Source organism: Anabrus simplex, chromosome 6, assembly GCF_040414725.1.
Source record: "Anabrus simplex isolate iqAnaSimp1 chromosome 6, ASM4041472v1, whole genome shotgun sequence".
Classification (NCBI taxonomy): Eukaryota; Metazoa; Arthropoda; class Insecta; order Orthoptera; family Tettigoniidae; genus Anabrus; species Anabrus simplex.
In genome coordinates, this window is record NC_090270.1 from 195,093,449 (window position 1) to 195,119,626 (window position 26,178).

At 38.0% G+C, this 26,178-nt stretch overlaps 1 protein-coding gene across 1 annotated transcript in view; it reads right to left on the bottom strand.

Annotated features, from left to right (window-relative positions):
• Positions 1–26,178, bottom strand: part of LOC136875930 (QRFP-like peptide receptor) — a 624,754-nt gene that overhangs the window by 43,167 nt on the left and 555,409 nt on the right. Inside the window, exon 3 of the mRNA XM_068228260.1 lies at positions 8,583–8,706. Within this exon, the coding sequence (XP_068084361.1) occupies positions 8,583–8,706 (124 nt within the window). The remainder of the gene's footprint in view (positions 1–8,582; positions 8,707–26,178) is intronic.

Genomic DNA, 26,178 nt, shown 5'->3' on the forward strand with positions numbered 1-26,178 from the left:
TGAAAGAGAAATTCGAAAAGGACAACTATTGCGGTAATTACTCCTGAGGAACGTTATAAAGCTACCGCTACCTTTCTTCTCCGAGTAAATAGCACTATGGGAGCATCTCTGTCATTATTTGGTGATTAGGGTCATGAGGTGTGAAAATTAGCACTAGAATTGAGGGAAGCAGAGAGATGGCTTCATGGCTCGTGATTACATGGCTCGAGAGAGCAGTTTAACAGCAGACCAGGTATGTGGTCGTGATATAGGAACTCATTTTCTGCAGATTAGAGAGAATGAGGGGTTGTGTCTAGATGTGAATGAATTTTTCTACACGTACACGTAATACTACTGTATTTGTATTATTATTTTTATTACGTAATGATAATGTAACAAATACTGTCCCGGAAAATACTGCCTTTGTACCAGTCAGTTTTCAGAACCAACTTTGTTGAACGGGAGTAAAAGCTGAGTAGACTCAGGATATCTTACGTTTTTATAAGTAAGAAGTAACAGGAATGAAATTATATCTGGTACAAACAGGGGGAACAATGACAGGAGGGTACTCAAAGTGAGGAGATGACTGCTAAATAAAGAATAAACTCCATGAATGAAGCGGAATGGTTATGGTGGGTAAGAGAAAGAGAGGTGAACCAGGCTGACGATGGTTAGATTCAGTTTCTAAAAATTTAAAGATAATAGGTATTGAATTAAACGAGGGCACAAAGCTTATTAAAATAGAGGATTGAGGCCTTACACTGAACGATGAAAGGCACAATGGTCTATAATGGAGATGTATGTAAGTATTGTTATGACACTGAGCATGTAATGTTCCTTAAATTACAAAAAGTCAAATAAATAAATAAATAAATAAATAAATAAATAAATAAATAAATAAATAAATAAATAATTAAATAAATAAATAAATAAATAAATAAATAAATAAATAAATAAATAAATAAATAAATAAATAAATAAATAAATAAATAAATAAATAAATAAATAAATAAATAAATAAATACATACATACATACATAAATAAATAAGTTAAATAAATAAATAAATAAATAAATAAATAAATAAAAATAAATAAATAAATAAATAAATAAATTTTGTTTCAGGGTAGACGTTTTGGATCTTCACTTACATGCCTAAATTTTGGGAATTAATACTATGTTGATCAGCCTGTAACTGAGAACGAAGTTGCTATCGTGAATAAATAAATAAATAAATAAATACATAAATAAATAAATAAATAAATAAATAAATAAATAAATAAATAAATAAATAAATAAATAGTATCCGTTTGAGGTTACAAGTTTTGAAATGGCTTATGCGGGTTCATTCTTACGTCTCCTTTTGGTATCAAAGGGCGATCTATCAGGACTTGTGAAAATCTATGATAATAAAAGGAAGTGTCTGTCTGTCTGTCTGTCTGTCTGTCTGTCTGTCTGTCTGTCTGTCTGTCTGTCTGTATGTCTGTCTGTGTGTCTATGCGCGATGCCCAGCAAAATCTACACCACGCAGAGATCTGAAATTTTGAACATAGGTAGATGGAAGAAGGTCCAAATGCACCTCAAAGCCGCAATTTTCATTTTCGCTTTCGTTGGTGAGTTAGAAACGAAAAACCATCGGAAAACGTGCATTGGGATATGACAATCCAACGTGCTGTCACTAAGATTAAATGTATAGAGTGACTGTCGCTAGGCAACGTACATAAGGTAGGTAGAGAACACAATTCAAGGAACCATTTTACGTCCATGGCGTAGGAAGCCGTTTTTGGTCTTATATGGTGTGAGGGCATATGACGCTGTTGATGGTGATTCGTCCGTAGGATCGGGACGTAAAGTCTTGAGCTATTCGAGAGGAGTGGGCTATGTGCCGGCGCCGGGTTTCATCCTCTTCATTTTTTTTTTTTTTGCTACTTGCTTTACGTCGCACCGACACAGATAGGTCTTGTGGCGACGATGGGACAGGACGGGGCTAGGAGTGGGAAGGAAGCGTCCGTGGCCTTAATTAAGGTACAGCCCCAGCATTTGCCTGGTGTGAAAATGGGAAACCACGGAAAACCATCTTCAGGGCTGCCGACAGTGGGGTTCGAACCTACTGTCTCCCGAATACTGGATACTGGCCGCACTTAAGCGACTGCAGCTATCGAGCTCGGTCATCCTCTTCATTACTATCATATATCATGTCATTCATTTCATCACATTAACTTATCTGATTAGGTTGACGTCATGAAAGTCATCCGGTCGTAATAACTCACTACGAAGATTAATCTCACTTCTTACCCAAACCCCGTAGAGAAAGGGGACAAGGGTTGGACATGTATACATTTAGAGGAAACAGATAGGACACAAGATAGACGATAATAAAAAACAAGGAATAATACATGTATCAATCAAGATGGCATTTTAAGTCCGTGGAATAGGAAGCAATTTTCCTTCAATCCATGATGTCTGTCTATTTCTCTGTCTTTCTGTCTGTGTTCATGTGTGCGATGCCCAGCCAAATCAACGCCAAACAACGATCTAAAATGTGTGTCATAGGTGGGCACAAGTTTTCAACTAAGACGCATGGTTGTGTCTAAGAGCAATTCTTGCACCAAGACATGAAGCTGTCAACGTCATCAACAAGCAACACTCACAAGAATTATCCGGTTTTCTATAAATTGAAACGTCAATTGACACGACATGTCATACAGATGAGGCTGTCAACTACACGATACAGATTTTGAACATTTTGGAGTCACCTGGAGCACCCTCGAACATCTTGGGGTGGACGATTGTGGCACCGATTATCCTTCTCAGGAATATGAATCTTTCTCGTTGCAATGAACACGGCTCTGAAACTGATGACGAATATTATTGAAGCCACCATCATGACTGAGTATGCCGTGGAAGAAGTAGTATACCTCCGACTGTAAGTCCATTGAGTAGGAAGCCATTTTCGGTCCGCGACACGAGGAGCCACCAGCCCGTACGGAAGTGTTTGTGTGTATGTGTGCGAAGCCCAGTCAAATCTACGACACACAGAGATCTGAAATTTTGACAGAGGATAATCACTTAAAGTTGTAGGACTCCATCTTCGAAAACGGTGCTTTTGCCATTTTCAACTGTACGTGGATTGTTCAAGAGTTCGAAAGGCAAACACAATGCAGTATACATCATACCTCCAAATGGAAGGACATTAATATACTCTATTCCGAAGCTCTATAAGGAAACAATATATTTTGTATTATATAACATGGTCTTTTACATGGTTTTAATATTATTTGTTCCATCCATCAACCCGGTATCTTAAGCGTTGAAGGTAACAATATAATAAAATTAAAATACTGTATTTCATGAAACTTACGTCAAAACGATGTGAGTTAATAAGTATAATGGTTTAATTTGCTTTTAAATGATTAGTTTAGAAACATCTAACGGTTGAATTAATAAACGCTGGCAAAGCCGCAGGCATATGCTAGTATGAGAAAAAATGAATGTCAGCTAGCAAACATGGTTGAACTTGCACCAGGTTAGACAGTCTCTAACCTATCAATAAAAGATAAGAGTTACTATATGTTATAGAACAGATAATTTGTAAGTAATTCATAGTTTGTACAAGAAGTGGCGGAATTATATCCCCGATCCGCACTAAGAAATGTTTTAGACAGTAGACGCTTCCATTTCAACAATTATTCTGTGGGTGGTTTTACGGGATATAGCCAACAATATGGTCCTTTTATCTCGTCTTTCCACTTTGTAGCTTTACGGGAAGTACAGACTTCATTCATTGGTCCAACGTCTGACTCCTTACCATAATCAAAAAGTGGGCCGTAATGGAAAGCACAACCACTCTTTGAACTCTGGCATAGCTGAGAACGAAATGTTCTTCGGTTTTGGTCTGAAGCACGTTCTGAATTTATTTATTTCTTCTTTATGTTCTTCTGGAAGATTAGTTTGCTATTGTCTAAGGGCCATAGTCTTACGTTGATCAGCTTGTAACTGAAAAAGGTGTTGCTATCGCGAAATGGCAAGACCTTTGTGAATTGCTCGCAGTCTTAGTTCACGTTTTGATAAATCTAGCTAAAGAATGACGTTCTCTGTCATTTGAAAATCTTATGAAACCTTCTACTACCAGTTCCAAAGACCTGCCCGGCGTACATAGTTTGTCACTTAACGCCAGTACCAGACTCGGTAGGCCTGTTTAGAGCATACCAACTGCGAATGAAAGCTAAGCGTCATTTTCTACCGGGATTAGATTCGTCAGATCAGATTATGTTCGACTCCTTTGTTGAATGTTCAGCGTTGAGGCCTTCAGTTCAGAGTGTCTCGGGTTCGATTCCCGACCGGGTCGGGTATTTTAATCGCGTCTGATTAATTCTTCTGGCTCGGGGATTGGGTGTTTGTGTTTTTCCCAAAGCTTTTCTCATCATATTCATGCAACACATTTCAATAACAACCACTACAAAAACACTCAATAGTGATTACATCGGTTCACATATGGTTGGCGTCAGGAAAGGCATCCGGCCGTAAAACAGGGCCAAATCCACATATGCAACACAGTTCGCACCCGCTACCTCACAGGTGTGGGAAAGTGGCAGAAAAAGAAGATCAGATTAAGTATGTCGTTCGCTACGTAACACCAAACGTCGTTCTTTATCAAGGTTAGATTAAGTAGAAAATCAAAATTCTCTGGATATAAAATAATTTTGTGGGTCAGGCGTTCCGAGATGGAATTTACGATATAAGCGAACGAACTTTTGAACGCAATGTAATAAATACAACGGTAAATGCGAAGAAATTCAGCCGGGTCATAGAGTCTGAAAGTCAATCAGAGACGGAGGAAAGGTTTCGTTCACAGCCGGCTAGGGAACTTGTTCGTAGAGTTGGAGAAACTTCAGAACAGTGTCAATTATGTCTTTATCGTGATTGTAAATGTCATGCTCACAGAAAATTTTCAGCCTCGCAGTTTGTCACTTATTTCAGGATTGTGAATTTTACTTGTTACTACATAAAATGAACATGTTTATGTTAAAACTGAAAATATAAGCTATTTTCGATCTTGTATTGCCCCTTGAATGTTTGGAGATAAGTGTGTCTGTGTTAAGAAGACATATTTATTATATTACTTTTATTGCAGCCAAATAGCCATAAGAAAGAAAGGTAGGTAGAATACACTATGCAAAACAAGGTGAAGGTGCGCAATTTTAGTCTTTGATTTTCGTTCTTTTGCTGCAGAGTTCTAAGTGATAGTGCTCACACGTATGTCCACATCTTTTATATTCACACGTGTTGCTACAAATAATATAGTGAAAACCACGTACTGCCAATCTTATAAACACCTGCCTCATCTCACAATTGGATATTCATCAATATTTATGTGGCTGAAGACTTGCTAGCTTCTAGGCGTCATGTTCAATGGGTACAAAACTGGCATTTATACCCATTAAAGAGAAAAATAACATCTACTTAGAGATTTAGCAATGAGTAAAAATGAGCCTAAATGATAGGTTTTGCACAATTCACAAGTTAAAATTTTCCTGCTGTTGAGGAAAACATTGAAAGTAAAAAGAAGTCCCATGGAAGACAGTGGAAGCTGACACCTACATCAAAATAATACTAAGATTAGGTTGCTTTGCGCTGAAAGAGCAACATTGATGATTGATTGAATGATTGGTTAGCTGAAATAATCATTACAAGCAGTTCAAAATGTAAATTCACCCGTGATGAATTGGAAACATTTAAGAATGTTTTACATTTAAGACAGGTGGCCTCTGCGTTGCAAGAAATGCCTCGTATCGCAAGAAACTGCAAAAACAAACAAATCAAGGGATGACAAGTGGTTTTTGGAATAAGCAGCGTATATCATTATAATTCAGATATTCCTGGAATATGCACAGATTCCATGCAAAGCAACGGGGTAGTGTAACATATCTTGGCACTGAGGTGAACATCAAGGCGGTTTGTTGAATACGTAGCCTGTCCTAATCCTACCTCTACAAACACTGCATTTAAATTGTTAAGGCCAAAATTAAAGACACAAACAAGGCTATTCTGTAAATCATAGACGAACATAAGGCTCTCTGTGAAGAGTGTAAAAGAATGGCCGGTGCCTGAAAAGAACGTAAGTCAATAGAGAAACATCCAGAAGGGGTGGAGAGCCAAGAACAGGAACAAATACTATGAACATTATTCCCAACAATAATCAAGAGTTTGAAGTTAAAGTGAAACGATTTTGTGTTGTTCTCAGTTCTTTGATTAGATTTATTTTTAAGAGGGCATAATTCGATACATTTTGGAATATTTTTACTCTGAAGGTAGTAGATTTATTAAATGTGTTTTTCATGAAGCTATTATATCTTGAACAGTTCTGTGTAGTACATACTAGATCTGATTAAAACATTATTTGGTTTCGATGTGAATAGGTTTTCTTTTAATTTTCCCCACAAATTTAGTTTCATGGATATATTCCCTTCTAACAAATTTAACGTTAAAATATCTTTAAAATCTCTATGAGATTTTCAATGTATGGTGGAAGATAAATGCCGACTTGCTCAAATATGCACATTTTAATTATTGAATAAACATTAGAAACAAAATGTGCATGTGTGTTTTCAGCCTTGTATTTACTCTGTGTATGAGTTTCCTCTGGTAACTGCTGTTCTTTGGCGTCTGTATTTGTTGTGTAAATATTAGTTATTTCTAACGAATAGATGTCCACTAGTGGCAGTACAATGCAAACATAATAAATCACAGTATAATGGAACAAAAGTCCTCTGCAAAAGAACGAAGAATATTAACGGAATTAAGGTGCGTTGCATACTGATAACACCTCTATGTTTTTGCGATGTACTGACGTAATAAACAATCCTAGCATGAAAACGGTTATTAAGTGTAAATAGGAACACAAGACATTTTAAAAATATACAGCATTGTCACATTAATTTTTTACTGGTAAAATTCAGTAAGAGAATATACATACTTGGAGTACCGACTACTGTTGCATATGATAAGATTATCGCCTTTCCTTCTTAAGAATGTTGTTTCTACTTCAGTAGCGTGAGCTACCTTGTGCACTTTGTGTGTAAAAAGGCTATAACTGAAATTTAAATGTATCGAAAGTCATAGCTGGCCTACTTCTAGCAGGGAATGATTACAGCATATAAACAAGAGGGATAAATTGAAGAAAGTGACAAATGGCTTACATTTTTCTGCTGTTAAAGAAAAACATGAGGAAAAGGAAGCCGCATAGAATCCCATGAAAGCTGTCACCTACATAAAATAATAGCAAGTTATTAGGCAGCTTACGGCTAATGCTGGGATGACTCTCACATGATCTCATATCGGTGTCCAAGTCTACATCATCCAGGATGGTCAGTCAGAGTAATATTTTTAAATACAAGAAAAGAAAAAGAAGATGCCTCGTATGACTAAGAGCATAAGGAAAAGATAGATCATATAAGTGGGAAGTAAGAATGACTATGTTTGATCTTCCAGTGATGAAAGAATATTAAATTTGCATCGTCCTGATGTTTGGTCATGCTACTACAATGTACTCAGGAAGGAAGAGCAGGCATTCACTAAGAGACAGCATGGGAAATGTCTCTGGTGTATGGAAGGGATTCAGTTATCGAGGAAGACAATCGGTTCTTTCCCCTTAGGCCATAGGAAAGCCATAGACGATCAAAACTGTTTGAAGACCATTTTTCACAATGTCAAAGAATTAATATATTTGTAATTCTGCATGGAACAAGATTTTAGGACTTGTGGATGGTACGACTGACCGTATTGTAAAAAGGCTCATATATACGGCATTCTGGCGAAGTGAACTTATAATTTTTCAACAGTAGTTGGCACTGTTATTATGCATATTATGGTTTTGACGTTCAGAATTAACAAATATTGTGACAATTATAAATTTCAAGTGTTCTTGTTTATAGTGTGTAGCCGGTTTAGTGTCAGGATTGTTTATTACACCGGTATACCTCAAGACATTGTGGTCTTATCAATATGTAACGCACCTTGCATCATAATTTTCAAACAAGGAAAGGAAACATAAGTATATTAAGTAACACAACCAGACACCCCAACAAATATCAGCTCTGCAATGTTTACTTGGTACTCACTCATGCAATCAAGATTATATAAGCACGTTATAGAGTAACTCTTTGAACTTTTAGATTGATACGAAGTTCTTTGATTATTTCTCAGAACTATCTGTAAGGGAGTCACGGTCAATACTAAAATTAACTTTACGTTCTTTGTATATATACTGATTCCATCCGAACCAGATATCAATATTCAGGGATGATAATTCCCGGCTTGGCCCTTTGAACGCTCATACCATTAACTGGCAAAACAATGGTGAAATAAGGCTCCATGATTTACATAATTTATCACAGTTCAAACAGGGAACTGCAGAATACCATTCCTCCCTCTAACAAAACATGACAGTTTTCAAAGAAATCATAATAAATATTCACTAATAAAAGTGTGCAAATAACATCACATTATAACATCGGTAACTGGACAGTTTCTATTTATTTGTGAAGGAAAGGCATGTCCTAAATGTACAGAATATCACTGGGAAGAAATACAGTAACTCCTTACCTGTACGAAGAGCATAGGGACTGCTAGCAGGAAGGACGCTGCCCAGATAGCGCAGATGATCTTACGAGCCTGGCTTATAGTGCAAATATATTTTGCACGCATTGGATGCACTATGGCATAGTACCTGTAACAATAAAGTTAGTTCGTATAGCAAATCCGTTATAGATTTCAACATACACTCTTTTGTTTCAAAATTGCGAATGTGCTCTTGAAAGGCGGACACTATTAAAAGTATCTTAAATACAGATTAGGGTTGGGTTTCAAGTAACAATAAGTTGTTTTCTTTCTCTCTTTCTATTCCTGCGGGTGTATCCTTAGACTTTCTGCAGATGGGTAACAGAAGTCGACAAATCCATCCCCCACTTTTGAAAAGAACAGGTTGCTGAAAGCAATACAACTGACATCCCCCGTGCAAGTCATTTTAAACTGATAGTCATTGTCCAAAACGTTATTTCTGTAGGATCCAAAATTTGGATGGTTTAATTATCTGTAAGAGTGGAAATATAAAGGAGCAGCATTCAATCTTCGCGATTTATCATCCAGATTCACTTGCGATCCACACACAAACAAAATTCTAAAAGAAAACAACAAGAAAACTAAATTCATGCTAACATACTTAATAGCAAGCGAAACATTTCGTTTTGTGGTTTTGGTGATTATTGATTTAAAAGGAAGTCATATGGGCAATTACCCTCTTAACAATAACAGAGAGAAAATTTGAAAAGATCAAACACTTCGAAGTATTGTATGTATGTTCAATCTTCAGCCCTAAGGCTGGTTGGATCCTCCAAAGCTCTGCCATCAGCTGTCATAGATGGCCTAGGCATCACTGAAGAGGCGTACTAGGGAAATGAGGAGTGAGGTAGTTTCCCGTTCCTTTCCTGACCGAGCCAGAAGTTGCTATTACATATCAGTCTGCCAAGCCCACAGAAATGCATGCATCAACCGACCCTATGAGCAACGTTTTCACACCATTCATTGCAGGGACTGGTGCTCAAGGAATGGCATTACTAGCATCGCTCATACCTCAGTCACTTTCATATTGTCAAAGCCAAGGATAAGACAGAGACAGATCAATGAAAGTAACAAAATTGCTCTAGCTATACCAGAAGACATAGTGCACTGTAAGCACTAGGTCCTGCCAGCAAAGGCATTTCGAAGTATTATCGACAGAAAAGGGAAAGAGCCACGAAGACCTTGGAGATGAGAGACATGCCATCCCTTGCAAAATTTGAACACGGAATTTTGGATAGGAAATATGATGAGGAGCCTAGTAACAGTAAGTGTAACTAATGTCAGAGTCAGCCAGAAACCTTGTGGACACCCTGAGGATGAAGTTTGGTGTTCATGGAGTATGAGGAGTTAAAACTTTATTTCATATACTGTATACAATATGTTATAAGCGAACACTTAAAGCCAGGCTACTTTTGAGATCAAGTTGGTGGGTTAGATTTTGGTGGTATTTGGAGATTGTCAAATACGCCAGCCGTTTGCGGGTAGACTTGTCGGCTTTCTGTGCGACAACATTCTAGCTCTTCGGCGTATCCGAAATTCACAAAAGTAGTTAAGGAAATAAAACAATGTTTTATCTGAACATCTAAAAAGAAAAAATGAATAAGATTTAAAAAGTTTAAATGATACATATTTAATGCTTTTATGAAGAGTTGATCGAGGAGTAAGTGATAATAATAAGTATAGTTTTTGGAATTATATCTAGTCAAATTCAGATGTATTTATTTGAAGGGCTTATATGTGAATAAAATTTTAGCGAAGTGCGGGGGATACGATTTAAACTCACCACTTAAATAATGAATCTTATGGAAGTTCCTAGCCTCCGTGGCTCAGGTGGCAGAGCGCCGGTCTCTCAGTGCTGGGTTCAGTTATTCAAATCCCGGCAACTCCATACAAGATTTGTGCTGGACAAACCGTAGGCAGGATAGTCTTCTCCGGGTACTCCAGGTTTCCTTGTTACTTCTAATCATTTCATTTCACCCGTCAGTCATTAATCATTGCCCTAGAGGAGTGCGACAGGCTTCGGAAGTCGGCACAGTTTCTATCCTCGTCGCTAGACGGGGGCTTCGTTCATTCCATTCCTGTCCTGGTCGAACGATTGAAAACTGGCTGAGGATTTTCGTGGAAGTTTCTGAATATTCGTATGAGTGGGAATGTATTGCCTGTTAACGACAAGAAGGTATGGTACAGCATGGGATCATTATTCAACGTCAGGTATGGAAGCGTTTCAAGACACGTTTGTTCCTTATTTAAAGTCATCTTTGTAAGGACCAATGTATTTCAGAGTATTATTCAGGAAATTCCAATAGCAAGGGGTAAGGTTGTATTCTGCCCGAAGGCAGGTCCGAACCTCCGCAGAGGTGTGCCTGAGCCGGAGTTTACGTACGGTAGGATGGCCAGTTCCTTTCCGCTTCTCCATTCCCTTACCCCTCACCAACAGCGCGTGGCAACCCATCCAAATCTTGACCACGCCCAATGTTGCTTAAATTCGGAGATCTCACGGGATCCGATGTTTCAACACGACTACGGCTGTTGGCCCAATACCAAGATGAAGATTATTATGCCAATGCAAAGCATTTGAAGCAATTTGTAAGAAGAATACCACAATGACGTTGAGGTAGTATGGAATCCAATCAATGGATGTGTCATTTGATTAATTGTCATTCTTTCGTTGTCATTTGAACTGAGCCTATTCTACTGATTGGACGGTCTTGTTACCACCTGTGGTGAAGATTGAGTCCACTGTTATACGGGCGTCACTGACGCGCGTCATACGAGCCGAACTGTTTAGTGCAGTTACGAATTCTGAGAATGATATTGTGTTGTGATATTAATAGAGAATATAAAAATTTATAAATCTATACGTGTGTGAAATAATAGTTGGATAAATTTGGTTGTTCGTACGTACCGCTTCTGAATTCATATTATTATTATTATTATTATTATTATTATTATTATTATTATTATTATTATTATTATTATTATTAAGTAGCCTGCCTCTTGGTGTAGGGGTAGCGTGCTTGCGTCTTACGCGGAAGCCCCGGGTTCGATTTTCAGCCAGGTCAGGGATTTTTACCAGGATCTGAGAGCTGGTTCGAGGTCCACTCAGCCTTCGTGATTAGAATTGAGGAGGTATCTGACGGCGAGATAGCGGCCCCGGTCTAGAAAGCCAAGAATAACGGCCGAGAGGATTCGTCGTGCTGACCACGCGGCACCCCGTGATCTGCGGGCATTCGGGATGAGCAGCGGTCGCTTTGTAGGCATAGCTCTAGTGCCATGGGGTCAGTCAGTTATTAGGTTGTGAAATATGATTGTAATGAAAGTTCTCGAACTTCGGTGCTTCAGCGAGAGAAGAGGAATGTATGTTTTAAAGACGGATCCAAATAATTTCACCATAGGCAGTTAAATCAATACAGGACGGTCATCAACGCCCAATCCAGGAAGATGAAATCTACAACACTAAAAGTGTTATTACTTTATTTTTTAAGTTTCGTTTCTCTTTTCAGGAACGTAGAGTTAGCATTTCATTTTTCTTCCTTTTATGTCAGCATAGGCAAAACAAGATGAGATGAACAGAAATGTGGAAGAGATCTTCCAGAAATAAATGCATTTATGAATTTTCTGGCGTGAACTTCATCTGGATGATTTTTAAATACTGGGGAGAATAAACCTTTAAAAATAAAGTGGTATTAATATGTAACTTTCCATGAAGTAAAGTATTTAACCAAATGATAACCTGAATGTGTCGTAGGCATTCCACCGGCTTCATTTCAACCCAATGTCACTTAAATGTAATTTCCTGTTGATTTTGGGAGTATACCATGACCGGTGTAGGGGGATTAATATTCACTTTGAAATTCTTATTTTTTCCGATGAGACCTGCTAAGGACCACGTGCCAATTTCAGTTCAATTCTTCGTACTTTGTTATTTTCTCTTCCGTTCCTTCCAATATTCTTTCAACCTTTCGCTATGCTGTTTCTTTCTGTCCTCGGACCACTTCGCACAAGGTTTCTTGTTCAATCTTCCTTGGAATCCTTCCATACTTACTACCCTCTTTCTAAAAATCTCTCTGTCCATATTTTTTTTCTATTGTATTATTTCTTTCTAAATCTTCCTTGTTGCCTTTTTGTGCCAAAGGTACTTGAAAATCCTTTTTGTTGATCTGGAATCACCTATTCTGTAAATATGTCCAAAAATTGCACTTTTTATGGTTTCTGTTATATTTTCTATGTGTCTGCATATTTCACCATTAGATCTTAATTTCCATACTTCTGTTGTTTTCACAGGGCCTAATATTTTTCTCATGGTTCCCCTTTCTAGTTACTCAGATTCATCTAATCTATAGCCCTTTAAAGGTCAATATTCTATGATAGGTGTAATGAAATATTTTTTGCAGTTTTTAGTTCCTTAGAAGGTCCTCTTTGACAAAACATGCTTTTCAAAATTTTGGATGGTCAATTCCAACAAGTATTCGAAGTGGGACACATATGTCCCACCAAACGTGACATAGGCGTGGTTGTATTTTACGAGTTCTAAATATTTTGGGAATAGTTTTCAAATAAACAATATAACATATCATACTTTTAAAATGAATTTATTACCCGTAAAGGAAGCTGTAAAATAAGAAAGAAAATCACAAAATACTAAGTACCATCAAATAAAACTGACTTCAATTTCCAAACAAAGATATGAAGCAAAATTATTCTAGCAATGGAACTTTGCTATAAAATACCCTTATACTAGAAATACAGAGTTTACAACTGCAAGTTACAAAGCACTTTTCTTCTTAGTAATAAGGTAGCAAAGTTGAAAATACACCTGGTCCTTGATAGTGAGGCATCTTACTGATTATGAAAATGTGCAAGGCATGGGCTGGCACACAAGGGCACATAGCAGGCTTTGCATAATATTTTAGTTTTCTTCTGTTTCTCTTTTGTGCTGCACATTCAGTACCTCCTTCTTGTCTCAGATTGCTTGGGAACATGGTTGCCCAGATTTTGGAGTCGAACTTCTTCAGGAACCCCTACATGACCAAGCTTTTCTCGGAGTCGAACTTCTTCAGGAACCCCTACATGACCAAGCTTTTCTCGTACCATAAACTGAGATTTGACTCCCCTTTTCTTCCCTGGATGAATAGCCATCAATGACACAATAGAACCCCTTGCATGCAACAGGGAAGAATTGCCACTTGATATGGTTTCATTATCTTCAGAATCGTCCCAATCATCTCCTTCGACATCAGAAGAAGTTTGATCATCTGGTAAGCCATGCAGGTAGTGCAAAATGTCTTCGTCCCGCAATCTCTGGAAGGCAAGCAATTTGTATAAATTTCTTAAAATATAATTGCCTGAATACTATTCTTAATTACTTAATAAAATAATTCAATGGCATTTTTAAAATAAAATACATTGGGAAACATCGCAAGTTCAGAAAGTAAACATCATCAAGTTAGCACCTGTTTTCGTCTACCAATTCACTATAGTACTTATTTCTTACATTTATGAATGAGTATAAATACTACTTGATTTGTATGTATAAATATATCAGCAAAATTAACATATGTTTACTAAATGAAGAAGTTTAGCGATAATATTTGCTCAATTATATTACGAATTTTGAGGTTAGGGAAAGAAGTCCATTCACATTGAGGTCAGTGTTCCACATAAGGAACACTTGAAAAAACTGCCATTGAAATTATTTATATAACACTTGATTATCAAACTCTGGTTCATTTTACTTCAGAAACATTATTCAACACAGTGATATTGAATATACTCACTTCATCCATGATGAACGCCAGATAATAACCAATTTGTTCCAAAACAGACTTGTGTAGCCGCCATACTCTGGTGAATCAGAGGTTAGGCACTGCCACCACGATCTACAGTGAATGTTCGTATATAACTTCCATGTATCATCATTATACAAGTCTTCCAGTAGATAGCAGCACCAGCTTCATGTGTTTCAGATAGATCCCAAAGAGTCTATAAAGGAAATACGGAAGTGTTCCACATGTGTCCCACCAAGCTATAAAGGGATAGTTTAGTACCAGGCATTCACTTGCATGTAAACATTCCGGTTTCAGCACTGTAGTGTAGTGCCTTATTTTGAGATTTTTAGATATACACTTTTGTTATAAAAATTCCTTGTGATACCATACGTTCTTTCCATCTTGTGTATCCTTTATTCTACTGCAAATTTCTCTAAAACATTTTCTTGAATTATTTCTCCCAAATATTTGAATTTCGTTACTCGTTCCACTGGACCAATATCTGTTGCCAAAAATTTTGCAGCGTTCTTGGTTGTTTGTAAGAATGTTTTATTTCTACGGAGATTCTCAAACCTGTCTTGTTGGCTATTTTATTCCAAGAGAATGATTTGTGTTGTAGCACTTGTCAGGTTTTCTGACAATATAGCAAAATCGTCTGAAAATGCTAAGCAATTCCTTCTTTTCTCCCCAGAGTTACCGGCAAAATGTTTATATTCTTTAAGCTTTACATTCCAAATTCTAACAATTTTCTATAGAGCACAGTTGAATAGAAGGAGTTAAAAACCGTCACATTACCATACCCCTGTATTTATCTTAATAGGTTTTGATATCTCAGCCATAAATTTCACCTTTGAAATTGTGTCAGTAAGTGTTTCACGTATTAGGTTCGCAAATTTAGTTTTCACTCCAAATTCAAGAATTGTTTCATGTATGGTTTCTCTATTAACCGAGTCAAAAGCCTTTTTAAAAATGTACAAAATCACAGCAACGTCTTTGAATTCAATATCCTATGGAAAATTATGGATTTTAAGTTAAATATTTGTTCTGAACAAGATCTACCTTTTCGAAATGTAGCTTGATACTCACCCAGTTGATTATCAAGTGATGTTTCTACTCTATTCAGAAATATTTTAGAGAATACCTTGTATGCAATTTATAGATGCCTCTATATTTAACACTCTTTTGTTGGCGTTATTCCTACCCTTGAAACACACTTTGAGGTTATTTTTAAACCAGTCAATGAATAGTTACGAGATACCGCTCATGAATTAAATCAAGGTAGATGTAGTGATAGTCTATGTAGATAGTTTTTGTGTACGCATTGCAAGGTACGGGATGCAATTCTTAAAATGATTTGTGGTTTATATGGGATTACGACTTGAGGCAATAGGAGAATAGGCATAGAATGTTCGTAAAATTAGTTGAGGTAATAGAATAATTGAAATGATAGAAATGGTGCAATATTTTAATGGATATTGCGTAAGAGCTGCGTGAGCAGTAAGCGACGTAATAGAGTAATCGAGATTAATTTCATGATGTACCGTGTGAATGATGAATATTCGAAGCCAGCCACATGTCGATAATATCATGCCGCGTAGGATAAAGCCGTGATGCAATAGTATGTGTATCTTTGAAAGGAATGTACGAGCAGTACAACGTCCTCATTGAGGCTATGTTATCATAACATGCCCCTATTACTATGAAATATTGGATGTAGTATGGAAGATATCCATATGGTACTATTTGACTGAGCATGTAAATTATCTCATTACATGCTATGTGTGCAGAGGTAGAACGATTCCTTTACAGGAAATCCGAGCCGAACAGATCAGGGAGAATCTCAGATCATCTGAAGCATGTTTATGAGTTTAGATTTAAAAAATTATTTATTTTTGTGAAATAGTAAATGTATCTTCAATTTGCATATCGATTCTTTGTGTCCTGCATGTGCATGCATCTTGTGATTCGTTTGTTTTCTTTTTTCAGACCTAGATGTGGAGGGCGTTATTTTATTATTCCTCATTTGTATATATATGATTTTCTGGTGATTCCATTTATGCAAGATAAGACGGTATTATGTTTCATTTACCATTGTTGCTGTACATCATAGTATCATGGCGTCGTTTTGTTTCCATTTGAGTAGAAATACCTTTCATATTCAATACGCTTGTTAGACTTAATTTTCATGCATTATTTCATTTACTACATCCTACCGGTAATTACAGCAGGACTTCAGAAAAAATAACGGATCTTAAGAACTTTTATGGATAATTTCATTAGTGTACAGAAATAAAGCATAGCCAGCAAAAAATAAAATATAAGGCAATTTCAGCTAACTGTAAAGATCTAAGTCTTAATTTCATAATGTTATATATATATCCTTATTGTAAGTGTCCGATGGAGGTCCTCGGTCCAGCGGGTCCGAGGTTCTATTTCCGGCCGGGTCGGGGATGTTAATTGCGTGTGATTAATTCTTCTGGAACGGGGACTGGTTGTTTGTGTTTGTCCCAACACTTTCCTCTTCATATTCCGACAATACACCACGCTACCAACCACCACAGAAATACGTAATAGTGATTACGTCCCTCAACTTTACGTCTTTGGAGGGTACAGACCGGGAAAGGGTAGCGCTGGCGCTGATTCAGAATTATTAGATAAGATAATCAGCTTCATGGGAAACGATATGGAAAGGAACGCGATTGTAGTGGGAGATCTCAATTTACCGAATGTCAATTGGGAAGGTAATGAGAACGACAGGAAGCATGACCAATAAATGGCACATAAATTAATATGGGAAGGACAGCTGATTCAGAAAATGATGGAACCAACTAGAGGGAAGAATATTCTGGACGTGGTGCTGGTAAAACCAGATGAGCTCAATAGAGAAACCGAAGTAATATATGATATTGACGACCACGAAGCTATTTTCGTCGAAGTTAAAAGTATATGTGACTATATATATTACCCGGAGCTGCCCGGGCATTTTATTGTTTCCTTTAGATATTTCATTAGCTGTTAATTATGTGTAAAGAGGATTTTTGTAGATTTCGTTATTGTGGCGTTGCCTGATTAAGAACTATTTTGTAGTTTAGAAGTAATTTTTGTGTTTAATTTCAAGTCTTATAGATTATTTTCTTTCTCGTTAATCAAACTAACCTCAGTAAGTTTGGACACTTTCTTCATCACCACTTTTCGCCACGCCTACGCAGCTGAACAGGTACTTAAACGGCATTCAGAGTGCCCCAATACAACTCATCGACCACGGAAAGTACGGATTCGACGCTAATATTGGTCACTTTCGATTATTCACGTACGTCATTCCCTCCCTTAAGTTTGCTAGAAGGTGTTTTACTCCTCCAGTATATTTTCGAGATAGTAATTCGTATTTGTACAAGTGTGGTTACGGCTATTCTGGAAGATTTTGTACACACGTACATCTACAGTTCTGGTAATTTTCTCTTTCACGCCTTTTACTTTTAGGATTTGTATTACTTGTTTCAAGTAGTTTTTTTAGTTTTCTTAATTGTGACGTTCATTGATTGTTTATGAACTCTGTTGTAAATTTGTAAATTTAGAAATATTGTTGTGTGTATAATTTTACGTTGCAGCTTGAAGTTGTTTTGCTTGCCTTAAAGTATTTCCTTGTGGCAGCCCAGATTTTCTGTGAAGTACTTGATCCCTTCAAACGATAATAAAAGTTATAACGTACCGTAACGTATTCACGCGTCACATTACAGATATAATGTAAAAGATTCCAACTGTCACTGGGACTGTCACCAATCAGCTGAACGACACCGGAAACTGTGTAAACAACATTAATCTAGGTGAATTTGGGCATTTTCTTTATCACCCATTCTAAATCACCATGCCGATGGGTGGTGAACTTTGATTAAAACGACATTCGGAGTGTCACTATTCATCTCAGTGACCCCGGACACTAATATCGGCTGTTTTCGATTATTTTACAAGTCACCCCCTCCCGCAGGAGTGTCTTACCCCTACAGTATCTTTTCGAGATAGTAACTCGTATACGTAGAGAGTTTGGATGAGAGCTGCGATGGAGTGTGACCTTCAACTTAAAGACATCCGGAGTGTCAGTATTCATCTAAGCGATCCCGAAAACTATGGATTCGACAGTAATAAACTTCGTTTTCGATCATTTTTTGTATCATCCCCTCCACCAGGAGTGCTAGGGGTGTCTTGCCCCACGTAATTATTTTTCCACATAGTAGTCTGTAGTAACTCGTGAGTGCACCAATTTTTGTTGAGATCTATACTGGAATATAACACATACATCCATAATATTGGTCATTTTGGACAATTTTCAACCCTTCTCAACCTCCAATCTGACTGGGCCTGAACTGTGACTTAAATGGCATCCAAAGAGTCACAGTGTTAGGAGAGTCCTGCCTCCACAGTCATTTTTGTTTGTTTGTTTGTTTGTTTGTTTGTTTGTTTGTTTGAAAGCTATGCTGGAATATACATTCATCCATAATCTCGGTTAATTTCCATATTTTCTTTTTTAACCATTCTCACCTCGCCCCCCGTGCCAATGCGAGTGAACTTGGACTTAAACGATATCTGGAGTGTCAATATTCATCTCAGCAACCCAGAAAACTATGGATTCTACTTTAATATTGGTCGTTTTCTATTACTTTTATACTTCATCCACTTTTCACTCCCACTCAGAGGAGTGCACGCACATAAATCCATAAACTGGGCCATTTCGGATTTTTTCAGCCCTTCTCACCTCCATAAGGATGGGGACTGAACTTGCAATTAAACGACATGCGGAGAGTCACTGTTCATCTCGATTATATTTATATATGCCACCCCCTCCGGACCAAAACCGCTAGGCATGGCTTGCCCCCAAAGTGCTTTTTTTTCGAGACAGTTATATGTGTAGAAAAATCTCTCCTTATCCTTGCCTACATTTACGCATGCGTCTACATCGAAACACCAGGCCTGTATCCTGCTGCAGAATCCTTGAGCTGACGTTGCCATGGTTACTGCTGGTCATTTCTTCATCCTATTCCTAGAGCGGGGTAGTGTGATGCCAATATCTCCAAACGGTTTATTTTAAGCCCTTGAAATATAGTTTCTGGGGCCCGCAGGTCCATACCGAGTTTTGTTCTACACGTCGTGAGGCTTAAAATGAGCTTTGTCTTGTCCTTGTACGACAAATAGAATATTTTTACTATGTTAATATGACCTGCCAAGCGACAGCTGCTCAGCCCGAAGACCTGTAGATTACGAGGTGTCGTGTGGTCAGCACGAAGAATCCTCTCGGCCGTTATTCTTGGATTTCTAAACCGGACCCGCTATCTCACCGTCATATAGCTCCTCAATTCTAATCACGTAGGCTGAGTGGACCTCGAACCAGCCCTCAGATCCAGGTAAAAATCCCTCACCTAGCCGGGAATCGAACCCGGGGCCCTCGGGTAAGAGGCAGGCACGCTACTCCTACAGCACAGAGCCGGCTAAGACAATTATTCAAACTTACAAACATAAATTCTATGTAAGTAATATGACTATACAGTAGTGCTCGCCACTTCCACGATCAATCTCGCACCACCACGTGCTTTCGAGCCTCTTCAAAGTACTGTTTTCAATGGTCTGGTGTAGACTCACTTTAAAATGCAGTGCTTTTCAACCACTCACATTCACTTTCTTTAATCGCCACCTTTCACTTCTCACCTGGACCTGACCTCTGTTGAGAGATTAGGGCTTGACTGGCAGGATTCACTTCAAACCAGTAAGAGAGTGGGTCATCAAGGAATTGGTGTAGTAAAAAAATATTAAGGAGATTCTACCAAAATCAGATAAGAACACTATTGTTGACTACAGGCATTCTCAGGAATCCGTGCTCTCGACTGTAGACACAAATATTTGACGGGGTCGATGATCACGATGATCCCTGGCGTCTTATCAATGCAATAACAACAGAAACAAGATTGGAGTGTACTTTGTGGCACATATGATTGGCAATTTCTCAACAACTGATGTAATGTAACAATGTGAGCCTAGTTTATGACTGTTTACAATGTTATAACACCAGCGTCAACGCTGCATGGATTAATTTTCTCTGATTATATCGCTGCAGTAAAGCGTCGCGTCGGTATCTCATACAACGTGGGTGTACATAAATTTAACTGGGGCGTTGAGACAGAAAGCTTATCTGTACGGGCACAAGGAAAGAAGCCATTTCTATCGTGGTGTCACAAGATGACAAACGTTAAATGAGATCCAGTTGTCTTGAATTTGTTGGCATATTTTACATAAATGTATTAAGCATCTTATTGACTCATAAGTCCATATTTCTACGTATTAACTTTATGTAATATGAAATATTTCATACCACAGTTTGAACTTTGTTATAACGACATCGGTTTTAGCGACAACTGGTCTATAACGTCATGCTTTCTGTGGTACGGACATATTGCTCATAAGAAATGTGTTTTTCAGCCTTGCATAATACGACAAACGTATATGCGTCTACCTCGCATACAGCGTCATTTACAACCTCAGTTTGTAATACGAGTTTCTAAGAACTAAGGCATTTTATAAAATATTTTGTTGAAATCTGGCAACCTGGCAAATTTTCTTCCCGTCCCTTTTGTCATAGACCTCGGGAATGCAGGCAAATTCCCAACCACATTGTAACCCGCCCGAATTTTTGCGGTATAACAGTATCTGCGTGCGATCAGTTTCGACTGGAAGATTCCTCCAAGTGCTCGCATTTTAACGCAGTATGACAACCAAAAGAAAAGTTTAACGTTGGAATAAAAAGTTCAAGTGATTCACCAAATTGAGAAAGGAACTGAAAAAGCTGGACATGTGTTGTAAGTTTATCCTTGTTAATTCTACGGTCCAAACGATTTGGAAGAGCAAGGATAAAAGTGTTGCAGCATTTGAACAGAATGGTTCGAAAATTAATCGGCTACTAAAACCTGAATGGAGCGACGTGGATGAAGCCTAATTAAGTTTATGCTACTGTATTTTTCTTTTTCCATCTCACTACGCTGATAATAAGAATCTCGGTTACTACGGCACTCGTTTATAACGACAATTTTTCAGGTAGTTTGGAAGTCGGTATAACCAAGTTCTACTGTATAATATTCCAGAAGAGATTAGGAGATTTGTTTTCCCTCGTTCAACAACATTTTCGCCTAAGATACATAAGACCTATCTTTAACTAAGCTCTCTTTCATAATGATGGTGATAATGATGATGATAATAATAATTGTATACGTATGACCACCATGTGCATGCATTATGATCTGACGCCATTTAGACTGCCTGAATACCAATTTCGACGTTCGATAATTCTTACATATGACAGAGGAACCAGAATCCAGCCGGTTGACATATCACTGAGCTGTCAGACGAACTCCAAACGTTGTCATCAGACGTCTTTTACATGTGGACATCGTACGATGCGGAGTATCAAATGGACATCTTTTCCTCCATTTAAGAACACGACTACTTCAGCCGGGTTTAAACCCGCGATGTTGTGGTCTGGAGGTCGACACTCCCACCAATGAGAAACAGAGGGAAGCTCCCTTGTAACTATTAAAGTAGGCTGATAGTGGTGATGACAATTATTGTATTAAGAGAAAGTAAAACTGGGCAACCGTCCTATATTGTCACTAATCAGAGGAAAATGGAACCCTTCAAAGAATGAAGGTATCGGAGAGAGAAACGGAAGGGCCGCGACGGACGTGATATGAAAGAATCGTTAGGCCTTGAAAACCTAACATCGATGAGGCTAGAAGAGAGCAAGAGTCGACCAAGGAAGGTCGGATAGGAAAAGTGAAAGTGAGGAACCTGTTAGAAGCTGAAGCAATGCCAGGCTCAGCTAGTGGGCTCATGGTCACCAGGATAATCTCCTGCGGTTCCCATTTCAGTCGCCTCTGACTAAGGACTGTGGGTACTGTTGGATGTATTCTACCACCCCCAACCACAGGGGGATTAAACTGGGTTGTCCCACTTCCGTAAATATAATAGTTGCTCGGGCAAGAGATTACCAAAATGAAATTTATTTCTTTTCAATTATTTTGAGAATTAGAATTGGTTACCATGTTGAGTAAAACGTTCTAAGCCTGTATTTCAATGTAAATGCGTGATATTTTGATAATTTTAAAATGCTGTTGGTGTAAATCTGTTCTGGGGTGAGGGAATCATCCAGGTAACTATTGTCCAGACGGAAAACATATAACAAGAGAATTCGAAGAATTCAGCAGATACTTACTAGAAGGAGAGTGGATGGGGTCACGTCCCGTTAATATAATACAGCAGTCACGATTAGACATCCCACAGCTCCCTTGTAAATTTCTTTGGATGACCAGAGGTGGACCCCAGCAGTTCGGAAATTGACGTATACCTCCTTACATGAATAATTTGAAGAATTATTTCAGAAACACCTGCAATGTACCATTGATACTTTCCCGGCCCGTAATTGTAGACATGATACAGGGCTTATGCCGTGTCAAGAAAATCAGGTGAAATTCTTTACGTTTCGCAGAGAACTTTGATCAGTGTCTTCAGAATAGAATCTCGAGTGTTCAAGGGGAAACGTCTCCAATAATGAAGGTTTAATTTAGCCATTAGTAATAGGAGGTGGTATGTTCATTCGACACTAGATGGCTCACTGTATGCTGGGCACAGCACTATCATACCAAGTGGCATTAAGGATTTAGGTACATAGCTCTCTTCCTTGTCCTTTAACTATTTTTATTTCGTTTCCGTGTTTTCCAAATTCGTACATTCCTCTTCACTAGATGTCCCATTCTGGGCTTGTGTTAGAGTCATATATTCATAACGTATGTACACTACCGATCTTTAGTATCTTGTGGCCAGAAACATTCATTTCAGGCAAGAAATCAGTACAGCCCTCAGAACCACCCAGTACCTGCTTACACACACAATCTCTCAGTGGTTATATCCATTAGATGCGTAACACATGCACACATCTGAAGAGTGAGGGGAGGTGGAGCATGAACGAAATACACGTGGAGGGGAAGATACTTGCTTCCTCACCTGCCCACACATCCCCCTGGCTAGACAACGAAGAGAGGGGAATGAGGACAGGAACCACACGGCTCCTTCACGGCAACAGACTTACTGTGTATGTCAACTCGTTTAGGGTCAAATTCTCCACTTCCTTTGTAATTCTTGAGTGCGAAGACTGGCTGAAATGTTAGCAGTATCGATCATGACTTCATTATCAAATGGTATCGTGCTCAACCATTGTAGGAAAGAATGACGCTTTATTCGAAAATATAGGCCCTATTAAATTAAACTACTATGATACTCTTGGAAGCACTGTCAAAAGAAGAATTAATATACCTTTCACTAAAATATGCACGGATATAAAATTTGAACGAAGAAATTAAGATGAAGGAAGGTCGTTTCATTTAAAGACCTAGGACCTACTCTTTTTCTGAAATATTATAACATACTTTTTCTTAATATAATTATGGAAATGGGAGAGAAATTAAATGGGACAAATGACATATAAAAATAAAAAGACAGAGACAGTGCTTCCATTTACAAAACTTGTAAATGAATATCCTTCACAATCCGAAGAAAATTTGAATAATGATAGGTGAGTTTTAATAAAGAAAAGTAACATATTCTTATAATATCATAATAAACTGTCTTGAAAGAAACAAAGGAGCGCATTATGTAAGAAAATAAATAAATAAAATGAACGCTTCCTGTGCTCAAAAATAATTGCATTTTTATAAAATGATAAGTAGAGTATAATCATAAACACTAGTTTTCTATAAAACAATAATTTTATAGCCATTCAAATAATTGAATGAAACTAATCGGGGGAAAATTTTAACTGAATGGTTCCACATTACTTGATTAATAGGACGACCACCAACCGTCACTGCCCAAAATTTCGTTGAATCTTAAAGGAATGTGAGTTCAGGTTCAATGTACGTATATCGTATGGCTGCTTAAAGAACATTTCCGTAAATGACCGATCGTCTAGTAGCTATCGATGCCATAAATAAAGTAGTAGAGAAAGCAAATATCTTGATGAACTTCGCTGGAAACATAAAAGAAGACAGTAAAGACAACAAGAAACCTTTTTACGGATCAAATATTTCCTAATCGGCATTATTTAAGCAGTTCCGTTTTTGTGTGTGAACACGAAAATCCACAGCCTGTTTGCAGTCATTTCACCGGGTCAGGGATGGAATGAATGAAGCGCCATCTAGCGGTGGGGATAGGAATTGTGACGGCTGCCGAAGTCGGTCACACTCCTCTGGGGCAGTGATTAAGGGTGACGGATGAAATTAAATGATATTGGAGAGTGTTGCCGGAATGAAGGATGACAGGGAAAACCGGAGTAGGCGTAGAATAACCTGCCCGCCTTCGCTTTGGCCAACACAAATTTCACATGGAGTGACCGGGATTTGTACCACGGAATCAAACGGTTAAAGGCCGGCGGGCTGCCACCTGAGTCACTAAGGTTCTATTTTTGTATATATATATATACATATTCATATTTTTGTCGGAAACGATAGTATTATTTGTAGTTCTTACTATTTTAAGTTTGTCAGTTTCATAGCATTAATAAGTAACTAGCAATTGTATCCGTGCTTCGCTACGGTATTCTACATTGTAAGGTATAGGTATATCAAAGTAAATTACTGTAAATGCAGTGAATAAGACTTTTTAATCGCATGTCTCTCGGCGTTATCCAGAAACAAACAAGGGGAGGTTCCCATAAGTTGTTTCCAATGTAAAGTGCAAGTTGCGGAGTTGTGATGATAACGGCAGGCTCACTTGCCTACCGCCATTCACAATCGAGTAGATTAGTTTTCATTATAATGGGGGATCCCATTATTTACTGCGCGGCCACAATCGACTTAGGAAGTTTTCGCTACAATGGCAGGCGCCCTTTCCTACTTCCAGACAGATTACAGTTGACAAGTTGTCATTATAATAGCAGGCACCTTCCCTACTGCAAGTTAATACTGAGTTGTACTGTCATCATTATAATGACAGGCCCCTTTTCTTAATGACTGGCACACCGAGTTGGTGAGTTTTAATTGTGATAGCTATTACCACTATGCCTAATGCCAGTCACATTGTAGATGGGTAAATTTGTTTATAATGGCGGGAACACTTGCTACTATCAAACACTATCCGTTAGGGAAGTTTTGAACAAAATTGCATGCTCCCTTAACTTCTGCCAGTCAAATCGAGTAGGAAATGATTAATTACAATGGTGGTCTCTCCTTACTAATGCTAGTTACAAAGGAGTTGGAGAATGATTCCATTCCTACTGTCAGTCAAAGTCGATTTGGAGATTAATGATTACAGTAGTAGACGCTCTCTTGGTGAGAGTCAATATCGATATAAAATATTAATTATAATGGAAAAGACATCGTTTCCACATCGCTAAAATCTACTTCAGTGAATATATATAGATAAACAAACGAAGTATATGCATGTTTACTATATTGCATACCTTCATTTACAGATTAACTGCAGCTAAACGATACATCATATCAACAAACGGATTGTACCATAGGCCACATCATTTAGCAGTATAAATGGCTGGTCTTAAGATATTTTCTTCTGTATCATCTACTTATGGGTAAAATTGAGTCCAAAGCGTTGAATAGGGTGAAATTTCGGTAAGGTTTTCCCACAGTGCATTACTTTTGGGTACTAATGTGACAGCTAGAAACATATAATTTGGTTCACGTATGGATAATGGCTCGGTCTAGAAAGCCAAGAATAACGGCCGAGAGGATTCGTCGTGCTGACCACACGACACCTCGTAATCT